At 37.6% G+C, this 22,091-nt stretch overlaps 1 protein-coding gene across 2 annotated transcripts in view; it reads right to left on the reverse strand.

The window, feature by feature from the left end:
* btbd11a (BTB (POZ) domain containing 11a) overlaps positions 1–22,091 on the reverse strand; it is a 193,915-nt gene that overhangs the window by 21,710 nt on the left and 150,114 nt on the right. For both annotated transcript variants that reach the window (XM_026923081.3, XM_026923080.3), the window contains exons 3-5: positions 21,418–21,625; positions 16,259–16,411; positions 10,552–10,717 (exon numbers count right to left, since the gene is read on the reverse strand). In XM_026923081.3, the coding sequence (XP_026778882.1) occupies positions 10,552–10,717; positions 16,259–16,411; positions 21,418–21,625 (527 nt within the window). The remainder of the gene's footprint in view (positions 1–10,551; positions 10,718–16,258; positions 16,412–21,417; positions 21,626–22,091) is intronic.

Raw genomic sequence — 22,091 nt, forward strand, 5'->3', positions numbered from 1 at the left:
ATCCAGTTTTGAAAATACGTACTCATCATACTTGATATTACCTCTCAGTTTTTATTCACAGTGGAGAGAAAATAAAGTTTTTTGTTTCACAGCCATGGTCCAGACCTCATTTCCATGTTTTGTGTCTGTCTCTGAGCAAATGATGCCTTTTGGTCATTAGTCTCACAGACAAATGTTCCTTAAAGAGGTTTGTTTTCTTGCCTCCAAAAATACACATCACTTTATTTTCACTTTCCTTATTTATTTCCAAACACAGTCAGATGATGTGCACACACTAGCTCTACTAGCTTCATAGTGTGTAAAGACACAGGAGACTTCAGTTGGTCATCTGAAAGAAATACACAGTGCTCGAGAAGACAGAAGTAGATAAAATTGATATTTCCTCTGGTGATAAGAGTGCTATGTCACACATAACAGATGCAAACTAAATCTTTCAGTTTGAACTGATTAAAAAAAGTACAAGGTATGCCATTTTTTCTCTCAAATAACTCAGCATAAAACCAACTGTTAAACATATAGCTGCGATCTGAGGGGCCCAAGCACTCTTCACAAATAGCACCCACAGTGGCCAGTTATTGCCAAGTTACAAAGAACACTAAAGAGACCATAGATGAACACCATGTTTTGTTTTGTGATGTTAACCCTATGACATGCCTGCTGAAAGCTGATTGGCTGATGCTGGCCATTTTATTTAAAGGAATCCAGTCATCATCACTAACAGATTGCCATAACAATTCAATATTACAAAATTCAGCCTGGTTCAGGAAAAGCTATGTGAACTTAAAACCACCTTCTGTGGATGACCACACTCCAGATCTTGCACGATGCTTCAGAATATAGTCATGAATAAGCCTTTAAAATTTCATCTGATTCCATCCAATCAATCATGAGTTAATTCTGTTTGAGTATATTGATTGGCATGTAGCAGCTGTATTTATAAAGCTCACCATGTTTTTGATAATTGCTAAACTTTAGATTCTACTGAGTATTTTGACACGAGCTTTGTGAAGATACACCTAAAATCCTAGAACTAGTTTGCAAAGGTATGTTTTGTATATTATGCAAATTATGGCAAGTATGAATTGCTGTAGTGATAATTCCTGTAGTGATAGCAATGTTGGAAGATTAGTAATAAAGAAAGTGAAAATGCCCAAAATAGACTATGGTCTAAGAGCTAAAACAGGTAATTTGTCCACTGTAGACAGATGAAATTTATCAGAGATTCACAATAACACGACTTGTTCCTACCCCACAGAGAACTCAAATTAGTCCCAGCTGGACTCCAACAATACACACCATTATAACAACCACCTGAACCACAAGTACATACAGTGTCTGCAGAGTCTCGATCACTCATGTCAGGGCTCAACAGCTGGACCAGCAGCTGAAACTAGTGGAACCAATAACCTGAGACTGACACAATGGAGTGCATTGAGTATTTCATTTTATTGAGTATATCCAGTAAAATATAAGCAACTGCATATCTTCTTGTTCCTACTACTGCAACCAGGGCTCGATTTATGAGGGAATGCGAGAAAATGAGTCTCTCCTGTGAATAAAAGAGAAAAATCATCCACCTTGACCATCTTCTTTGGGTTAATGTTTGTAGGAGCCATTTTTATGTTTTGTTCACATTGTCTAATGTCTTACCTATTCTCTCCTCTACAAGACAGACAACGCGATAAGGACACAGGTGTCTACTGAGATGGCGTGGTCTGCTGGGAGCACACGGTCTTTAGACCTTCCTTTTTTTCTTATCATTCTTCTTCTGCTTATCGTTTTAGTTTTCATTTACAACATGATATTTCTTATAGTTTATTGATAATTTCTACATTTAATTTACATCAAGTGTATTTCATTTATTGTAACATTTGAAGTGAATAAACAAGCATCAACTCAACACTTTTCCTGAACTTTAATGAACACAACAATAGGACTCAGTGAACGAACAAAGAAGCGTCTAAAATTCCCCCATGGGCCCAAAGTGACTATGTACTTTAGGATCCTTTCATAGTCAATACAAAAGTCTAAAGACTCGCTTTGGAATCGTGCAGAGTGGAATTGATTCAAGTGCAACGCTATGGACGCTGAAAAGGCCGGTGCAATCGCATTAAGCGGTATATAGAGTTTAAAACACATTTGAAGCTGATGGCTTGGGGAAATGGAAAAAAAGGAATTATTGAAATGTGTTTAAACACAAATGAGCCGCACAATGGGAACAGATTTGACTTGCTATTGCATGAATAATTAATTTGAATCCACGCTATGGCTACATGAACAAATAAAGGCCAGGTTTTTTTTATTAAAAGATCCCTTTATTGATTAAATACAAGTATATTTGAGGAAACAATTGAGCCTGAGATTGTGCTCCCAGAGACTCGTAAAGATATTTTAAAGGACACAGAAGAAACAATAAATCAGATGAAGGCGAACAGAAAAATAAGACTGATGCAGCTAACACACTGAATGAATATTAAAGAATTATTAAAGAATTGTTGGACGACGACAAAAATGTTGTTGAAGTAAGACAAAATATTGGATGAGTTTAAAGATGCTCACAAGTGCTTCTAACATTTGTTAAGTGCAGAAGAGCGTAAAATGTCGAGAAGTGGTTCCAGCCAAGGATGGAAGTAATTCAAGATTTCTTGTCTTGTGTGACTACCTGGTTATCAAGTACCACAGTTGCAAAAGATACTGATGATGTTGCTCCTGCTGATGGTGTCTCTGTAGTATCTCACAGGTCAAAGGGGAGCTCATGAAGTTCACATTCATCAGCCTTGATTGAGGCAGAGGCAGAGCGAGCTGCTCTAAAGGCACGTTACACTGCATTAAAAGAGAAGCATGCACTAGTGGAAAAAGATCAGATGCTGAACCTGCAGAAGAAGCAAATAAGGAAACAAAAGAAAACATTGGAAATCCAATCTGAGTTGGCAGCTGCTACTGCTAGAATCAGTGTCCTGAAAGAAAGAGAAACACCAGTAAGTTCTGTAGACACAATGAATTAATATTTTGATAAAAGTCAAGATGCATCTGAGTTGAAAAGACTTCAGGTAGCACTAAAGGAACCAATGAAGAGCACAATGGATAGTCAAACGTATGTCCCAAAGAGCCCCTTCAGTCAAAGCAAATGGAAGGCAAAATTCCTTCAAAGTATCTCAAAGCTGATCCGGTCACTTTGGAGCTACCAAGTTCACATGTATTACAGCAATCAGACACGTGCTGCTTATACAGAGGAGTTGCAACATCTCGAATATGTACACTGTCCTGTCCAAGCACCAGAACCTGCCAATACAATCGCAGGCACCCAGCATCTCAAGAGCCCAGACACCCAGCTCAAGGCCTCAAAGAATAGCAGAAGGGAACTCAACATCTTTACAAAATACAACATTGTACAGTATTCTACAGAAACAAAATGATTTTACAACCACTCTTGTCAAACAGACTCTTTTGTTCTCTTTGCTTCCTAAGGCAGTCAGTGTTTTTGATGGAGACCGATGACAATTCAGAGCATTCATTAGATCCTTCGAAGACACTATTAAGCATAAAATTGACAGCGCTCAAGACAGACTGTGTTTTTTGGAACAGTTTACGAGGGGGCAGCTTAAAGAATTGGTTAAGACCTGCCTTCACATGGACCCAGCCAGGGGATATTTTAAAGAACATTTTGGCAATGAATTCAAAATTTCTAATGCATACGTAGAAAAAAGCCCTGTCCTGGCCATCCATCAAACCAGAGGATCCAAAGGCTCTGCAAGCATTTGCTCTCTATCTTAGAGGATATTATGGAGGAGATGGCTTTCATGGAGGAGCTGGATCTTGCTTCTAATCTTAAAGCCTTGACAATTAAGTTACCCTACAAACTCAGAGAAAGATGGTGAATTGAAGTTTCTAAACTCCATGATAAAGGCAACAACAAGGTGAGATTTTGTGACATAGTCAAGTGCATTGAAAAACAAGTGGATATATTAACTGACCCAGCGTTTGGCACTATAATTAATCAGACTAGCCGAAGTCCTGACAAAACAAAATCTGCAGTCAAAGTTGTCAAGCCAAGGCCAAGCAGCAGTTTTGCCACCAGTATATCCACAGAAAGTACATTAATCCCAAATATACTTAACACCTGCCTATTTTTTATTCAAAGTACCGTCTGCTGGATGCAGATGGACAAAGATGCACAAAAACAAAATCCAGTTTATAAAGTAAAAGAGAATATGCTTTGGATGTCTCATTCAAGGGCACATGAGTAAAACATGTACACAGCGTCAAAGCTGTAAAGTCTGCATTCAAAAACATCCAACGATATTTCGTATAGGAAAATTGGAAAAGGGCCAATAACTGATTATGACAAACCCTCCATTTCTTCCAATGCTTGTGCTCATTTTGGGGCCGGTGATGAAGAAAGTGTTCTGTCAGTTGTGCCAGGGAAAGGAGTGCCACTTCCCACTACAGAAGCAGATATTGGCCTGTTAATTGGCACTAATGCCTCTAAAGTATTAGAGCTCTGGGAAATAATTAACAGCAAGTGAGATGGACCATATGCCTTAAGAACTTTTTTTTTGGTTGGGTAGTTAACGGTCCATTGAGGGGAAAAGGTAATACGATTATGATACCAGGTTGATATGTGATACCAACACTACAGCCCATGTGAACTGTACATCGCTGGTCAGCTTGCATGACTTAGTATCACAATACAGCAAAAATACAGTTCAAATAGAAGACATATGAGGAAAGCAGAGAGATGTCTATGGAAGACAAGCAATTCATGAAAATTGTTGAGGAGTCTGCCAAGATGGTAGATGGACATTATATGCTTAAATTGCCCCTCAAAACCCAAGAGGTTTCACTACCTAACAATCGACAAATTGCCAAGCACCGCCTTAAGAGTTTAAACAGAAAATTCTAAAGAAATCCTTTCCTCATGAGGAATATAAAAACTTTCTTTCTGAAGTTATTAATAAGGGATTTGCTGAAATGGTGCCTAAAGATCAACTGAAAGGAAAAGAAGGTAACATATAGTATATACCCCACCGTGGGGTATACCATCCAAAGAAGGAAAAATTTAGAGCATTTTTCGATTGTGGAGCATCATTCAACGGTACCTCTCTCAATTCAGAGCTGCTTCAAGGGCCAGATCTCACAAATAGACTCACAGGAGTGCTCATGAAATTCTGCCAAGATCTAATAGGAATAATGGGAGCTATCAAAGCAGTGTTCCACCAAGTAAAGGTGGCAGAGGAACACATTGACTTCTTAAGATGTCTGTGGTGGCCAGGAGGTGATATAAATCTCACTTCACTAGACTACCATATGAACTTTCATGTTTTTGGAGGAGTATCCTCACCCAGCTGTGCAAGTTATACACCCAGAAAAATGGCTGAGGACAATAGGCAACACTTCAGGCAATACTTCAAATAACTGACACAATCTTGTCTAATTTTTATGTTGATGATTGTCTGAAATCTGCAGCCACAGAAGAGGAAGCAATATCGCTTTATTCAGGAAGTAACAGATGCTTGTGAAAGAGGAGGATTCCGCCTATCCAAATGGGTACCAACAGTCGTTCTATCTAACATCCCAGAATCCGATCCAGCAAAAGAGATGAGGGACCTAGACTTGGATAAAGACAGACTTCCAATGGAAAGTGCACTGGGAGTTCAGTGGTGCATAGAAAGTGATAATGTCACAAGCAAGCCACAGCCACATACAAGAAGAGGTATACTGTCTGATGTAAGAACTGTGTAGAATGAATCTCAGATGGAATGAAGAGATATCACAGCCCTTAAATAATAAAAGGATTTAATGGAGAAATGATCTCAAGGAAATAATAAACTTCCACATCAGCAGATGTATAAAACCCAAGCAGATTGACACCTATATGCAAGCACAGCTTCATCACTTCTCTGATGCAAGCGAGCAAGGTTATGGACCAGTCAGCTATCTGAGACTTGTGAATGAACAGAATGCAGTGCATATCACCTTTCTGATGGGAAAGGCTAGGGTAGCTCCCCTAAAGAAGAGTACAATTCCAAGACTAGAATTAGCTGCAGCAATTCTTGCCACTAAAGTAGACAAAATTCTCAAGTCAGAATTACAGCTGCATTTGAGAACATCAATATTTTGGACTGAAAGTGAAACAGTACTGAAACATACAGCTAATGAACATACAAGATTCCATACCTTCGTGGAAAACAGAGTATCATTGACAAGAGAATCAACCAAGCCAACACAATGTAAATTTATAGACACCAATATAAACCCCGCTGATGATGTCTCTAGAGGCCAGAGTGCGGAAAGGTTTCCACAAAACAAAAGATGGATACATGGTCTGATATCCTATGGAAAACAGATCTGGACTGGTCACTAGCTCACATAAGAATCCACTCACTTTCTGAGGAAGATCTAGAAATTAAAAGAAATTCAACTATGAATGAAATCATCCAATGTGATACAAATCCTACAGACAAGCTGATGTCTTATTTTTCCATCTTGGACTAAACTCAAAGTCACAGTAACCTGATACCTGAAACGCAAAAGAAACTTTAAATGTTTGGTACTTAAAAGAAAGGAGTTAAATTCAATTATCAATACCTGTAACTCAGAACATGGAAAAGGCTTTCAAGCAAAAGATGACATAACAAGACCAGTCTGGGTGGACAGAAAATTAATGTTTCACATCTGGAGATGGCTGAGCAGTCTATCATTCAATATGTTCAAGCAAGCCATTTTGCAGTAGAGCTCACAAAGGTGCAAACCAACATCAAGAAGGCAAGAACACTTTACAGACTTGATCTAGTGTTAAAGGATGGAGTTCTTAGAGTGGGAGGACATCTGTCTAAGGCAGCCTTACCAGAAGAGGTCAAATTTCCTGTTACACTTCCCAAGCAGTCTCATGTGTGAACACTCATTCTTAGGCACATCCATTAAAGGTTGGGACATGCAGGAAGAAATCACATGCTTTCTGAACTCTGCAAAAGATTCTGGATCATCAGTACCAATTCTGCTGCCTGCAAAGTTATAACCGAATGCAGTGTGCAGAAAAAAAAAACAGACCCAAAGTAGGAGAACAAAAGATGGCTGTTCTACCACAAGAAAGGTTGGTTCCAGAATTACCTCCTTTTACTAATGTGGGCATTTATTATTTTGGGCCTATTAACATTAAAAGAGGACAAACCACTACTGTAAAAGGTACAGTGTATTGTTCACATGCATGATCAGCAGAGCCGTACATCTAGAAGTCGCACATTCACTTGACATTGACGCTTGCATTCAAGCCATTAGATGATTATTTGTAGAAGAGGCCAAGTAAAGCGTATAAGGTCTGAAAATGGCACAAATCTGGTGGGTGCTGAAAGAGAATTGAAAGCTGCTCTTTCTGTCCTTAATCAAGACCGGATTCAAAAGATTTTACTTCATCGTGGAATAGAATGGAGTTTTAATCCCCCAGGAGCATCTCACCATGGAGGAGTGTGGGAACAACTAATTAAAGCTACTAAACAGGTACTCCTCTCTGTTCTAAAACAACAAGAGCTGACAGAATAAGGACTGCACACTCTGTTATGTGAAGTAGAAGCTATTTTAAACAGTCGCCCAATAACCACAGTCTCTAATGACCATCAGGACTTAGAGCCACTCACTCCCAACCACATTCTGCTTTTGACATCACAACCCATCATATCACCTGGGCTATTTAATAAAATCAATCTATATTTAAGACGACGATGGAGACAGGTGCAGTACATTGCTGACACATTTTGGAAATGCTGGATTCATGAATACTTGCCCATAATGCAGGAAAGACAAAAATGGAACTATAGATGAAAGAACTTTGCGGTTGGTGATGTAGATTTGGTGGTAGATTCCACTGCCCCACGAAGCTCATGGATCTTACGACAAATTGCATAAGTCATTTGTGATCTTAATGGACTAGTATGCACTGTCAAAGTAAGGACACAAACCAGTATCCTAGAAAGACCTGTAATGAAGATTTGTCTACTACTGGAGAGCACACAATAAGATCCTCAACCCCACCAATATCAACAAGACAAAGATATTGGTAATTGTTTTGTTGTAAGCCAAATTATGCGGCCAGTTTTTGAGATGGTGTGGTCTGCTAGGAGCACACAATCTTTAGATCTTCCTTTTCTTCTTACCCTTCTTCTTCTACTTATCATTTTAGCTTTCATTTACAATGTGATATTTCTTATAGTTTATTGATAATTGTGTATTTCATTTATTGTAACATTTGAAGTGAATAATCAAGCTTCAACTTAACACTCTTCCTGGACTTTAATGAACACAACAATAGGACTCAGTGAATGAACAAAGAAGCATCTAAACTTCCCCCATGGGCCCAAAGTGACATGTGATATCACTATTATCACTTTTCTAATGCTGTGCTGTGACATGATTTGGTAATCCAATTAGAAATGCATGTATTTGAGGTAATGCACATCTCACTTTCAAAACCTAGTAGAAAACTAGTTGGTTTGATAGTAGAAAATTATATTTTATGAAGTAAAACCTGGTTCCAAGGGGTGACCTTTGCCAAATGCAATTTTTTGAGTGTAGACCACGCTTGATAAATGATATGAAGAGTTATTGTGGAACTGTAAAAAGTTGGGCTGAAGTTCTGGGCGGCTTCTTCTTTGTGTTCAACAGCCAGGCTCTTCACTCAAGCCTCTTGGAGTTGTGGAATAGTAAGTAGGAGACAAGGGGGTGGTGGGTGCGGAAACATCATCATTAGTAGAGAAAGAGAGAGATGGGAAATTATAGGAAATTAATGAGGAGCTTCAGGCTTTCTCCCAGACTTCACTTATTCTATAACTCCATGCATACCTCTGCTTCACCATTTCTGCTGTTATATAAATACCTCCTAAAGTAATTTCAAGTGATAAAACACAACATAATATTTTTCCATGAGAAAATCATCATGTGTGTAGATGGTTATAATTTAATTACCCTGTAATTTGAGTTTTTCCTGCACAGCTAGATTTTTGCACACCTCAATCCCCTGACATCATTTAAAGCCACTATCGCCCTCGATATTTCTTTTTACAATATTTCTTTACTACTAATATTAATATAGCATTAACTTGTACTACTATTAAAGAAAAACTCTACCAGACACACATTAATTGTGTTTAGGGATTCTGGTATATACTAATGCAATATTTTTGTTATTCCTCTGAAAAGTTAGTGATTCATACAGAATATTGCTAGCACAATGATGATGCTGTTTAATACGACAAAACAAATTCAACAATCTCAATCAGAAGTGATAAGACTCAGGTTTCATTTTTTGCTCCTTAAAATAAAAGAGCAAGAGTTTCTTTTCTCACTCAAAGATTTGTACAGATGAGGAGGTGAGAGAGCTGGACATACTAATGGACTAAAATGCTGCTAAACTGTCTCTTTAGGTCGAGATGAAGCAGCGACTAAATCCCACTGGCACCACTATCAGGTGGAATGGAATAAAGGAGGAAACCATTAGCCAGAGTGAAAATAGGAAAAAGTTTAAACCAAGTGAGTCAACTCAGAATTTAATCATAAAGGAAAAACAGTCAATATATTGATTTTAAATATTGCTATGCAAGTCATTCACTGCGGATTTTTCCTTTAAATATTACATTAATTTAAACACACTCAAGCATGTTCTCTCAGTGTACTGAGAGAAATGGGAAAAGATCCCTGTCAGGCTATGTGAAGCACCGCCAGAGTCAGGACATGAACTGCTGGTATCCATTTGGCCCGCAGGTGGTAATAAAGTCCAACACAAACAGTGGCTTGGAAGAATCTGAGGGATATCAGTGTGCTTTTCTGAAGAGAGTCAAGCATTCCTGATGTAGCTTCAAAAGGGCTGCTTGTAAATCTGTGGCTGTACCATCGAGACCTTCAGACACTCAAACTAGGAGGTTTTCCTGATTCGTTAGTACCTACAGTATCTTTGCATATAGAGATATGGAGATTGTTCTGTAGATAAACACTCATTAAAAACATTATCACAAGTATCATAATACTTGAAGACACCTGTATGATACACAATATTTATCATGTGATATATGAGACTGCTAAAAAAAACCCTCTAGTTTAATAAAAAATGTTAGTAATAGTAGTGTTGCGCTTAAAAAAAAACCTTAGTCAATGGTACTTTGATTTAGCATCCACAAAAATACAAAGTAAAACATTTTGTACAGCATTGTAACATTTCTAAAGATTCAGTACAAAATACGCTGCTTCAATTCAAAGTTTGTAATTGTAATAATAAAACCTGTGATATCTCAGGAAACTGTATCGTGACAGTTTTGATATTATACTGCCATATTGCCCAGCCTTGGTGGCAAAGAGAACTGAAAATCCAATTCCTGCAAATGCAGCATGTTGAACAGTGCAGGCATTATGAGAGCTGTGGTGTGTCAGTGGAAGCTTCCATAGAAATGTGCCCAAGTTTAACAAAAATATCATGCATTAGCAATAGACAGCACTAAACATTTGTGTTTCTTGTCATTACAGTCACGTCAAAAGTGTGTTTCTGTGTGTATCAGCAGATCTGACCTGCTCGCTCATGCTGTTTATGCCGTCAGGTCCCAGCAGATTGACTGCTTGCTTGACGAGGTCAGTGCGACCACAGTTGAGCATCCGAAAGCCCAGGTCCTGCAGAAACTTGGCCTCTGTGGAGGCTGCGTCCAGCTTTCGCGTGGCACAGAAGCAATCGTCTGCTCTAAAAAGACAAGTAAAACTGTAATGTCAAGTGTTACATTAAGAGGCTAATTTGGGCAGGAGCACAAGGAAGCAGAGCTCCAACAGCTGTGGTTTATGTCAGGGGTTCTCAACTTTAAACAACTGATGTATCCACTCGGTACAGATTTATTTTGTATTACAGATTTACACACACATTATATGCGTGCATATTTTGCCTATTTATTGGGGACAGAATTTTTCATCTCTGAAATTTCCATGCAAATAATCACGTTTACTGTAATTAAATTGTCATTAGATTCCAGTTGATATTATTTGAAAGCATAATAACTTTGATAATTTTGATAATTTAGAAATTTGGTGATTTCCACCACTGTAATCAAATTAGAAAACAGTTAATGCGCTGGCTATCCTTCATGGCTCACTGGGAATCCGCTGATCCCACTTTGAAAACCATGGATTGGAGCTGAACTCTGATACTATAACAGCTACATGCAACAGCCCCATCATTCAACTTTAACTGAAGTATTTCAATTACGGCAAAATGAATGAAAGATGGTTACTTTAAGTAACCTAAATTACTGCTTTGTTTTATTAACCTGCGACAACATTAGCTTATGTAACTCCAAAGTATTTTGTTCTGTAGGTAGCAAACTAGATAGCTAGCTAGTCAGATGAAACTGTAAACAATTAGCTTGCTAGCTAAATCAAAATTATATTTATACAGTAGTTCTAGTTATTACAAATTGTCAAATAGTCAATGTGATAGATGCTTTGTTCAATTATGATGGTTACTTTTTGGCCAACAAGCTCACACTAAATGGACTGAAAAGGCACACATTACCTAGCTAGCTATACAGTATAGCTAAGAATATGACAGTATAGATTAAACCTGCTAACTAGATCCACAATTTAACAGAGATAAGAAGTCATGATTAACAGAGATAAGTGAGTAGACAGATATTTTTTATAAGATTTTTTATAAGAATTCATTTTCATTTAAAGGCTTCAGGGTATCAGGTCTCTTCCTGACAAACAAGAAATCTAGCTCGTAGTTCAATCAATCAAGACCTGCTGGTGTCTGTGAAAGAAGCAGATCTTCTTAAATCCCATTTTTGTCACATCATTTTTAGCATTTTTTACTCAGAAAATCATATCTATGTATTTTTAATGAATTGTTGCAGAATATCTCTTCAACTCTGCTAGGTGAAGTCTGCTGAGCTGCCTGCTAGTCATTAATATTCATAAGCAGACACAAAATGTTCATTAATATTCATTAATACATTTTGAAATACAGCTACTGTTGTCGAGAAGAAGAAGTACAAAATATTCAGCTGTGAGAATGGCACAAAGTTTCAGAGTGGTGAGTTTAAATTGTAGTTTATCACCAATTGCTGGCTTTAACTGTAGGCTAGTTGAGTCAGCAAGACAAAGGCTAGCATACTCTGGTAAATCTAGCTAGCTAAATGCTAATGAGGTCATCAAACAGAGGCATACTGCATGTCAATATAAGCAGGCATCTTCTTCAAAATGACTTTTGTGCCCTGTTGCTTTTTCAATAAGTGAGCAGAAATGTGCTGATTCATTATTTTAATGTAATTAAACTTAGAGCAAAATCTATTGCTTGAAATCACTGTTCTGAGTGCTGCCTTGAGAGAAATGTGCTGTGCTGTGAGTATACAAAGTGGGAAAGCAGTTGGAGAATCACCAAATTAAGTACATGTTGAATGCATACAATAATTTTTTTAAATATTTATAAATATTAATAAATTATAATATATTAATAAATTAATATAATATATTAATAAATATTTATTATAGAATATAGAAATTTCATTCATTCATCTTTATCCTGGTCAGAGTCACAGTACATCCAGAACCTATTCCTGAAATGGACTGAAAACAGAACTGACGAGGCTAGATAGCAAATTCTACACTAACTGAATACGACATCCTTTTAACACAGACAAAACATCCCTTTTTAACAAATGTACAATTTCTGCTGCAAAGCACCAATAAATATGTTCTGGAGAGTTTTGTCTTTGGGGAACAAATGAACATATTTTTTGGTGCTTTGCAAGGATGTTTTAACAGTGTTAAAGGGATGTCATATTCCGTTAGTGTAGAATTTGCTACCATTGTCACTTCCAATGTCAATTCTTTTCAGGGGAAAGTAGCTCAAAAAGTCTATGATGTCATAGACTAATTTGAATATTCATAGAATCATCATAGTCATTTGCTTATCAAAACGTGTTACATGAAGAAAAACGATTTTCTGAAGACAGAATAGAATAGAGTTTTATCAAAATGGGAATAATAGCTTATAACTTACTCCTTACTGAAGGAGTCTTTGATCATGAGTAGTAGACAAAAAGGAAACAGTTACAGAAGGAAAAACTCGCTGTTTTACTTATATAACCGAATATAACCAAAAAGAGAGTTTAAAATGAAGAACAAAGAAGTACGCATGTGGGACAAACAACAGTGATCAGTCACTGGGAAAAATGTTGATCAATGATTGGTTGTTGGGAACAGTGGTAATCAGTGATTGGTCGTTGGGAACAGTGGTAATCAGTGATTGGTCGTTGGGAACAATGTTGATCAGTGATTGGTCGTTGGGAACAGTAGTAATCAGTGATTGGTCGTTGGGAACAGTGGTAATCAGTGATTGGTCGTTGGGAACAATGTTGATCAGTGATTGGTCGTTGGGAACAGTAGTAATCAGTGATTGGTCGTAGGGAACAGTAGTAATCAGTGATTGGTCGTTGGGAACAGTAGTAATCAGTGATTGGTCGTTGGGAACAGTAGTAATCAGTGATTGGTCGTAGGGAACAGTAGTAATCAGTGATTGGTCGTTGGGAACAGTAGTAATCAGTGATTGGTCGTAGGGAACAGTAGTAATCAGTGATTGGTCGTAGGGAACAGTAGTAATCAGTGATTGGTCGTTGGGAACAGTAGTAATCAGTGATTGGTCGTTGGGAACAGTGGTAATCAGTGATTGGTCGTTGGGAACAGTGGTAATCAGTGATTGGTCATTGGGAACAGTAGTAATCAGTGATTGGTCGTTGGGAACAGTGGTAATCAGTGATTGGTCGTTGGGAACAGTCTTTCAGGCTCTGGATTTACTGTGACCCTAAAGCGGTTACTGAAGATGAATGAATGAACTTTCTATATTCTATAATAAATATACTAAAACTTATTATATGCATCCAACATGTACTTCATTTGGGAATTAATATGGGTATAAATGTATTTCCAATTTCAGTTAGATATTAATACAGATAACTAAAGTCTGGTTTTCCCCTTTTCTATAGGTCTGTTCACCAGAAAAAGCATCAGCATTTATGTTTCTCTGCTGTGTAGTTAATGGCCTGTGTGCACTCTAATAACCCCAACATTAAAACTGCTGAGTGCTGAACAGGAAGCCTGGCACTTACTGATTTCAAGTGAAGTTTTATTTCAACAAACTACTGCCAGGGTAAGAACAGCCCTAAAGCAATGCTTTGTTTATTTGGAAGGATTAGAACATTTCTCAAACATCTCTTAAGTGGAAACTGCATTAGTCACTTACACAGCACTGTGTTGTTAAATCTCATACTGAGGCGGCTGGTTTTCATTCATTCATCTTCAGTAAGGGTTTCATCCTAGTCAGGGTCCAGAGCCTATCCCCGGAACACTGGACATGAGGCGGAAATACACCCGAGAAGGGATGTCATGCAGACACACGTTCACACACTCATTCTCACCTAGGGGTGATTTAGCATAGCCAATCCACCTACCGGCATATTTCATGCAGAAAATCTCTCTTTTTTAATTTCAGAAAGTTAAATTCTCTTTTTTCTACAATGACAGAAGTGTTAAGTTCAGCAGAAATGGTATCATTAATGTTTTATCAGCTCTATATTCTAACAAACTTCATCTTGATGAAAACATTTATTCTCTTATTAACCATTAAAAGATTAATGTTCACAGTCACTTAATGAGGAAACAATCATGACTGCAAATCCACTTGTAGTATAAACCAGCACTTCTCAAAGGTTTTGTATTTTTATTTGTTCTCTGTATAGTTTTCAAGATGGAAGTTAGATGTAAACAGAAGGCCCATAGCTTTCAAACAAAACTTATGCTGAAAAAATAATAGAAAACACTATATATCTATTTGAAATGGGGTCACGTTTTATTGATTGTTAAACCTAGGTATTAAAAACAGGCAAAAATAGGCACAAACCTCTGAGAGTTAATATCAGTAACTCTCACAATCTCACTTCACTTTGAATCACGAGTCCCATCACAACTGTGCCATGTGCTTTTGCTTTGCTTTGGCTTCTGTTTTTGGTCTCCACCTTCGTCTTGTCATTGATTAATTCCCTAATCACGTTACCTGTGTCTGGTTTTCCCCTCATTGGTATAATTAAACCTCTAAACCCCACAGAACATGTCAGCAGAGCCAGACATACATTTCCTATTCACAGTAGTTACTGAGTAATATGTATTGAGGCTTACAGTCTAATCAGTCACCATTAAAATATACAAGAAATTAAGAAGGATCTATCATTACTGAAACTGTCCTTTCCTCCACCATGATGAAAGGGTAAAAGTAGTAGCAAGTCATACTCTTGGGTATCTACACTGTTTCCTTCTTGTAGTTATAACCTACAGGACATTATAGGCAAGAAAATTGTATTTATGACAATTCTGAAAGCACAAGATAAGATAAATATAAAATATATCCCACAACTCTTTGTGTTTGTGACATTTGAATTCCATACTTACATTCATTCTTTTATTCCTTTATTAAATTTGCCTGCAGGAAGAGCTTTTCGCTGGGAGCACTGACTGTGTGAATAATTCAAAATTATTTATCATGCCAGCATTGTTGAGGTTTAACTTAATAATGACACAGAATCTGTGTGTGTTTGATGAAAAGAAAAAGAAAAAGTTGGTGTGTTGGTATAAAATAATCTTTTTAGATCATTTTAAAGAGTAATCACAAAATACAAAGTCTTTTATACTGGTAAGTTATGCAACATTCCCTTTTGTCTGAAACAAGAACTGTCTTTGGAACTGGTCATGGTAACCTTCGCCACGACTACACTCAGTTTCACGACTCAGCTTCAGATCCAACCGAGCAGAAATTCTCAAGAAAACACCTGCATTCACGTCCAGCTTAATTTTCGCAGAATATAAAATACTCATTCAAAGTCTGGCCATTTAATGTCATGGTGACCACCAAACTGAATGAGGTTTTTTTTATCTTATTTTTATCTTTTTTATCTTATTTTATGACTCATACTCATGTATGCTTCAGCTTAGACACAAAAGACTCTGACTCTGCAGACTTTCTGCAGACTTTCTGATCAGTTCATTAAAGCATCCTTACACTTAACCACCAACTTTCCACTGTGTCAATGCCATGTTTGCTTTTCATCATATTTAGTAAGATGTTATCATCCTCAGAGCAGCAAGCCTAACCACACACAAATAATGTATAATCTGTGTGTATATGTAGACTAAACCCTACATACTGTACACTGTACATTTGTGGTGCAGAGCTGCGACTTACTTTAGCTGCCGCGGCTCACAGTCCACTCCAGGCAAGAGCAGTCTGGCGGCCTGTCTCACATCGTCGCTGTCTACAGAAATGCTGAGCCGGTGCTCAGTGTGTGCTACAGCCACCCGGATCCACTCCATTAGTGGAGGGAGCACGATGAATGGCCTGGAAGAGAATGAACAGCCAGAGGGGATACATGCTGAAATGACCATCTTATCCAAGTGTTCCAACTCTACTGAGAAAAATAATGAACAAACCAAAGTTCAGCATACTGCAGAGAGACAATACAACAGTTTGGATTTAAAATGAGCAATTATTTAATCAAAGTAGGCATTATATCCTGACAAGTCAGGTGTATGACTGATACATGAGCTACTAACTAAAAAAAAAAGATATTCACATTTCATTCCCATGCTACTAATTACAGGCACTAAGCTGTCTCAATTTAGCGCAGCTCAGAATGTGTGGATTGAGTTTTTTATCTCTTTGTGTCAGAATCAGGATGAGGAAACTGAATATATGTTGTTGTTTTTTTACCAACACTCATTCCAAAATACGCCACATCTGTAGAAAAGCAAAACAAAGTAAATGGATTTTTTTAGTTACTCCATTTCAGTTTGAGAAAAATGGCATGTCTTCAGCTGACCTTATGGATTTTCATAGTTTCGATCCAAAGTTAATAAGGTGAGATTTTCTGTGAGATGTTTATTGACCCTCCAGTCTCAGAGCTTTGTGCTTTCTGGTAACATTACAAACTTTTTTTGGCATCAAACTGCTTTTCTTTTTTTTAAAAATCTTCTTCTTATTATTATTGTTATGAATAACAATAATAATAATAATAATAATAATAATAACAACAACAACAACAACAATAATAATAATAATAATAATAACAATAATAATAATAATAATAATAATAACATTCTGGTGAAGAAATGATGGTTTACAGCTGCTGTAACGTAAGTGACAACAGGAACTGGCTTGTTTCACAGACATTTCTCATCATTAAATGAACCTATAAATGATTAAAAAGCACAATTTGAATTTGTTATTTGAAAATAATCAGCTTCACACCATCCCATTATTAATTATTTCCCTGTAAAAACCCTGCTGTGTTTTATTCCTTGCGTATCAAGGAGTTGACGTATAAAAGAAACTATGCTGCTTATTGTGATGGTCGCAGCTCCAGTGGAGGCTCAAATAAACATACACACAACAGTGTGCTCTAAAATGGCCCATGCTATTTGTTCATTACCTCAGCACAACAGCTTTGCAGTATCTATTCGCCCACACGCTGCCCAGAAAACACTGTGAAAATGTTGATCTTTTGGGTTTCACATTCTGCACATGCCCACTGGCAGCTAAACACAAGCTATAAGTGGGACAAAAAGTATTTGTGCTATATAAATCCCTTTATTAGATTCAGATATAATGGAAACTTTAGAGCTCACAGCTCTGTAATATAACCCAGATAGCAAGAACAATGAAATATTTAAAATATAATTTTCAAAAGCATAAAATGTCACATTTTTTCATTCCAATGTGTTTTCCACGACCTGGTTTTTACAGCTAGATTTGCACAATCAACAGCCTTTTCCCCCAGACACCTACCCACCTCCAGAGAGCCTGCCAGGAATCTTCGCCAAAACCAACCACAAGCCTTCCAGCCTTCTTCGAGCCCTTCTCACACGTGTCCACTTACTCCCTTCTCCACCCTCAAAAGCAATGCATGCACATGGACCACACTGTAGAATCCACATGCATATTTCTCTACTGATTCAGTTTTGGAATTAAAACATGCCCAAGAACAGAACTAAGAGGAAGGGAGTTTCCTCTGTTTAGAAGTAGGGCAGAAAAATTTCAGTGGTTTCACCAGATTTAGTTTAAGAAACACCAAATAATGTTAATGTACAGTACTGTGCAAAAGTCTTAGGCACCCTATTTTTTTAGTACAAACTTTGTTATAGATGTTTATTTTCTGACTTCTACATCACTGATTCAGTACAAAAATATTTTAGATTCCAAACATTAGTTTTCACAAAATGAAATGTTACAGAAAAATGTTTGCATGTCAGTAAAGAAAGCAGCAGATTCCATAAGAGACACTTTTCAGATAAAAACATAATGATGGCTGCTGGGTTTCGCTGCAGAAATAAGAAGCGAGTCGACAGTCAAAGTCTCCAGAAGAACTGTGGCTGCTTCTGCAAGATGCTCAGTAACACTTACAGCTCATTTCCTTATAAAACTGCACACACTGCACCTGAGATACTGTTTTTCGTTTTTTTTTTTAAGCGAAGGATCGTCACACCAATATTGACTTTGTTTCATTTATTACAGTTTACTGCTCTTTATAGGATTTTTTAAAATGCAGAAACATTTAATTTCATTATTTTTGAAGGCATTTCTTTGCATGTGTCTAAGACTTTTGCACTGTACTGTACATTTATATACTGAGAATTTTGTTAACTTGCAATGCTTTTAAGGCAAAGAACTGTACACAACAGGAGACCGAATCAATGTAAACACAATTGTATCTTTGCATAGTCTTCTTGATAAGCCGCATATCAGAATGCTTTGGTAATACAGTGTAGGCGTTTCCATAAGGTACAATTCCAACAGCAAACCTGCAATCTGTAAGTAGGCCAGGTCTGAATGCCTCTAAAGTTCCAGTATGAACACTAAACAGCAGACCGCTTTATCCTGGATACAGATGCACCCATATACTAGCTTACTACCTAGCTATCTAGCTAATGCGTTGCTAACGTTCTTGCTAACATCATAGCCATCTCGTCAGTAATGGGAGCACTTAAAGTCACACTTTAAACTAGCTTCAGGAAAGAGGTTTTGAGGTTGCCAGCTTTCAGGGTTGACCTGGAGGGACATTTGAGTGACTGTTTGGAGCAGTATTTGGTTAGACATGGTATTGGAAATGTATAATCTCTCCTTGGAGCTACACATCTGACTGCCTGCTCCCTGTCTCCTTCTTTTAGCCCCCGATGTACACCTCTAACTTGTACATCACAACATTACTGATCTCCACATCAAAATACTGCCCGAAGCAGCATTTTCATTTTTTTTTTTGTCACTTCATGTCGACAAATGGCACAACAGATACCCAAATAGTGATTTCAGTATTCAACTAGAAATTTAAACAGTTAACTGCATATCTGAATATCTGTGCACACCCCTAGTGTAAACACACACTACAAACACTAACGGGATTAAGGATGTCCCAACTGGTGAGACACTTTGGCAGCTCAAAGGGAAATGCACTAGGGCAAATCAAACACTACATGCCTACTAAAGACCTGTGAATAAAAAAAAACAGCTATGAAAAGCAGTATTAACTAGGGAAACGTGTCTAGAGTGAATATAAATACGTAATTATAAAAATAATTACATTATGTTGCATCAAGTAAGCAATTGCAAAGTGACCACCGAGAGTGTGTTAAATTCTAAGGGCTTAAGAGAAATAATATTAAACTGAAAAATAATTCTGACTGCTTTTTGTAGCACAAAATCATTATATGTATAAAAAAGCACAACTCGAGTACAATGTGGTTTGTTTAAATGGCTAATCACAATGAACAATTTGAGATTCTCAAGGTCTGACTCATTCAAAGCAGTTTCACTGATATATGTGTTGGATATAAGCTCAAGTTTCAAGACAGCTTTTGGAAAAAGAAAAATCAATCAAACACTGTGATCTAAATCCTTTCAGAAACTTTCACCAACCTCTTTGACTCAGTGATAAAAACTAAACTGCAATAGACAGGCATTTTGATGGAATGAGAGAAAGTGCAGAGAAGGAAAGGTGAAGATTAGCAGCAAAATAATAGTGATACATTATTTTTTACTCTTTTCACTGACTTGAGTAATCGAGTGACCAAAAGGAGTCATTCATTACTCAAACAATGACTCCCTGAAAGAGAGGAGCAAATGTTGGTCACGAGCAAAAGGATTCACTTATGACTCACACAATGATTCCCTGAAAGAGAGGAATGAATCTCAGTCGTGACTGAAAGGATTCACTAATGAATCACACACTGACTCGCTGAAAGAGAGAAGAGAATCTCGGTCATGAATAAAAGGATTCACTATTGACTCAAACACTGACTCGCTGAAAGAGGGGGTGAATCTTGGTCGGCACAGAAAGGATTCATTAACGATTTAAGCAATGACTCGCTGAAAGAAATAAGAAAATATTGGTCTTAACTGAAAGGATTCACTGACACAAAGGAAGAGGATCAGATTCAGCATATATGCAGTTGCAAAACAAATTTCACTATTCACAGAGGTTTAAAAGCCACAGACAGATATACTAACATAAACCAAAGTAAAAACCTGTCTGATAATCATAAAGTCTGTCGTGTTTTATTCTTTACAAAACATACAGGATCCCACAGTGTTTCTGTCTCTCAACACGTCTTTCTTTTTTTTCTTACTCTGTCCCTTTCTGAATGCAATAGAACCATCAATTCAACCTCTTCTTCTTGATCAGTAGCTCATCAGCCATCCTCATCCCTTCATTCCTCACCCTCCCTTTTTCTCTCTGTGATACGCCTCCTCTTTACCTCTTACTTTTTCTCCCATTTCTCTCCATTCTTTTGCACTCTCTGTGGAACAGTTATCCGCAGCTGAAATGAGCCCTGAGGAGAACAAAGGCAGCTGTTCTCTGGAGAATCTGGTAACTCATTCCTGTGCCTCTACTCTCAGGCAGTACATGGGTCTCTTGTGGAGTCCTCAAAAGGATTTTTTAATCAGAGAAACTCATCAATCCAGAAATGTCCCAGGGGGTGTGTCAAACTGCAAAGCACATTGTGAACAGTGAACACCTCGCCAAACTTTCCATTAGCAGTCCCATCTCCATTAGCCACTTACCAGCAGGCTGGAAGCTCATTCACTGTATAACATAACAATTAGAAACCTTAATGATCTGTTCCTCCCTGCCTCTGACTTTGAGTTTCACAACTGCCTTCAAATCGAATCAGGATGCATTTAGCAATGGGATTTGAGCACCTTTCATCTGGACTGATTTCTGGTTTATTTACCACTTTTGTCAAGTAAAGTCTTTCTGCAGATATCTGGCACACAGTAGTTATGTCTTTCACTTTATATACAGTATATATACAGATATCTTTTAAGATCCTCTACTGTGTAGTTGCTCCCACCTTTCTGTGTGCAGGGTGACCTTGGAGGGCTCCACGTTGGGGTTCTCCCACTCTATCTGCGGACAGTGCATGAAGTAGCAGAGGGTGTACAGAGCCTCTGGTTCCCAGTGTATGGGTCCTCCACGGTTCTGTTGCACTGGTGTGCCGTTGCTTGGGCTCTTGATGTGAAGTGGCTGGAGGTGGTGCATGGCGCGAGACACCAGATCACCTGCAGGGGGTGACATGCTAGGTCAGAAAAAATGCCCTGAAGCTTGTGGTTTTGCAATCAACTTTATTGAGCAAGGAGAGGAAATTGAAATAATCTCTTTGGGAAATCGTCTAAAGTCAATGAGCTGTGGAAATAAAAACAGGCATTTTCAGTGTGGTGCCTGGAAGACTATGTAAATACTTTTTAGGCTTAGGTAGAAACTACAGAGCAGCTAGTGAGCAGTGCTCTTTATATTCACTTACATGAACGCACATAATTCTATTCTTAACTCATAAATACTATCTTTGTTGGATATTTCCACTGACATGTATTAGCATCAGTAAGTTATGCCTACATAATCGTAATTACCAAAAAAATTGTCTATTAGTTTTTAAATTAAATCTATAGCTTTTTGTTTAAAAGAAGTTATGTCCTCATCGGGACCAGGCAAATGTTCCCAAAATGTCAAATATGAAAGGTACAGTAA

This window comes from Pangasianodon hypophthalmus, chromosome 18 (genome assembly GCF_027358585.1).
Source record: "Pangasianodon hypophthalmus isolate fPanHyp1 chromosome 18, fPanHyp1.pri, whole genome shotgun sequence".
NCBI classification, from domain to species: Eukaryota; Metazoa; Chordata; class Actinopteri; order Siluriformes; family Pangasiidae; genus Pangasianodon; species Pangasianodon hypophthalmus.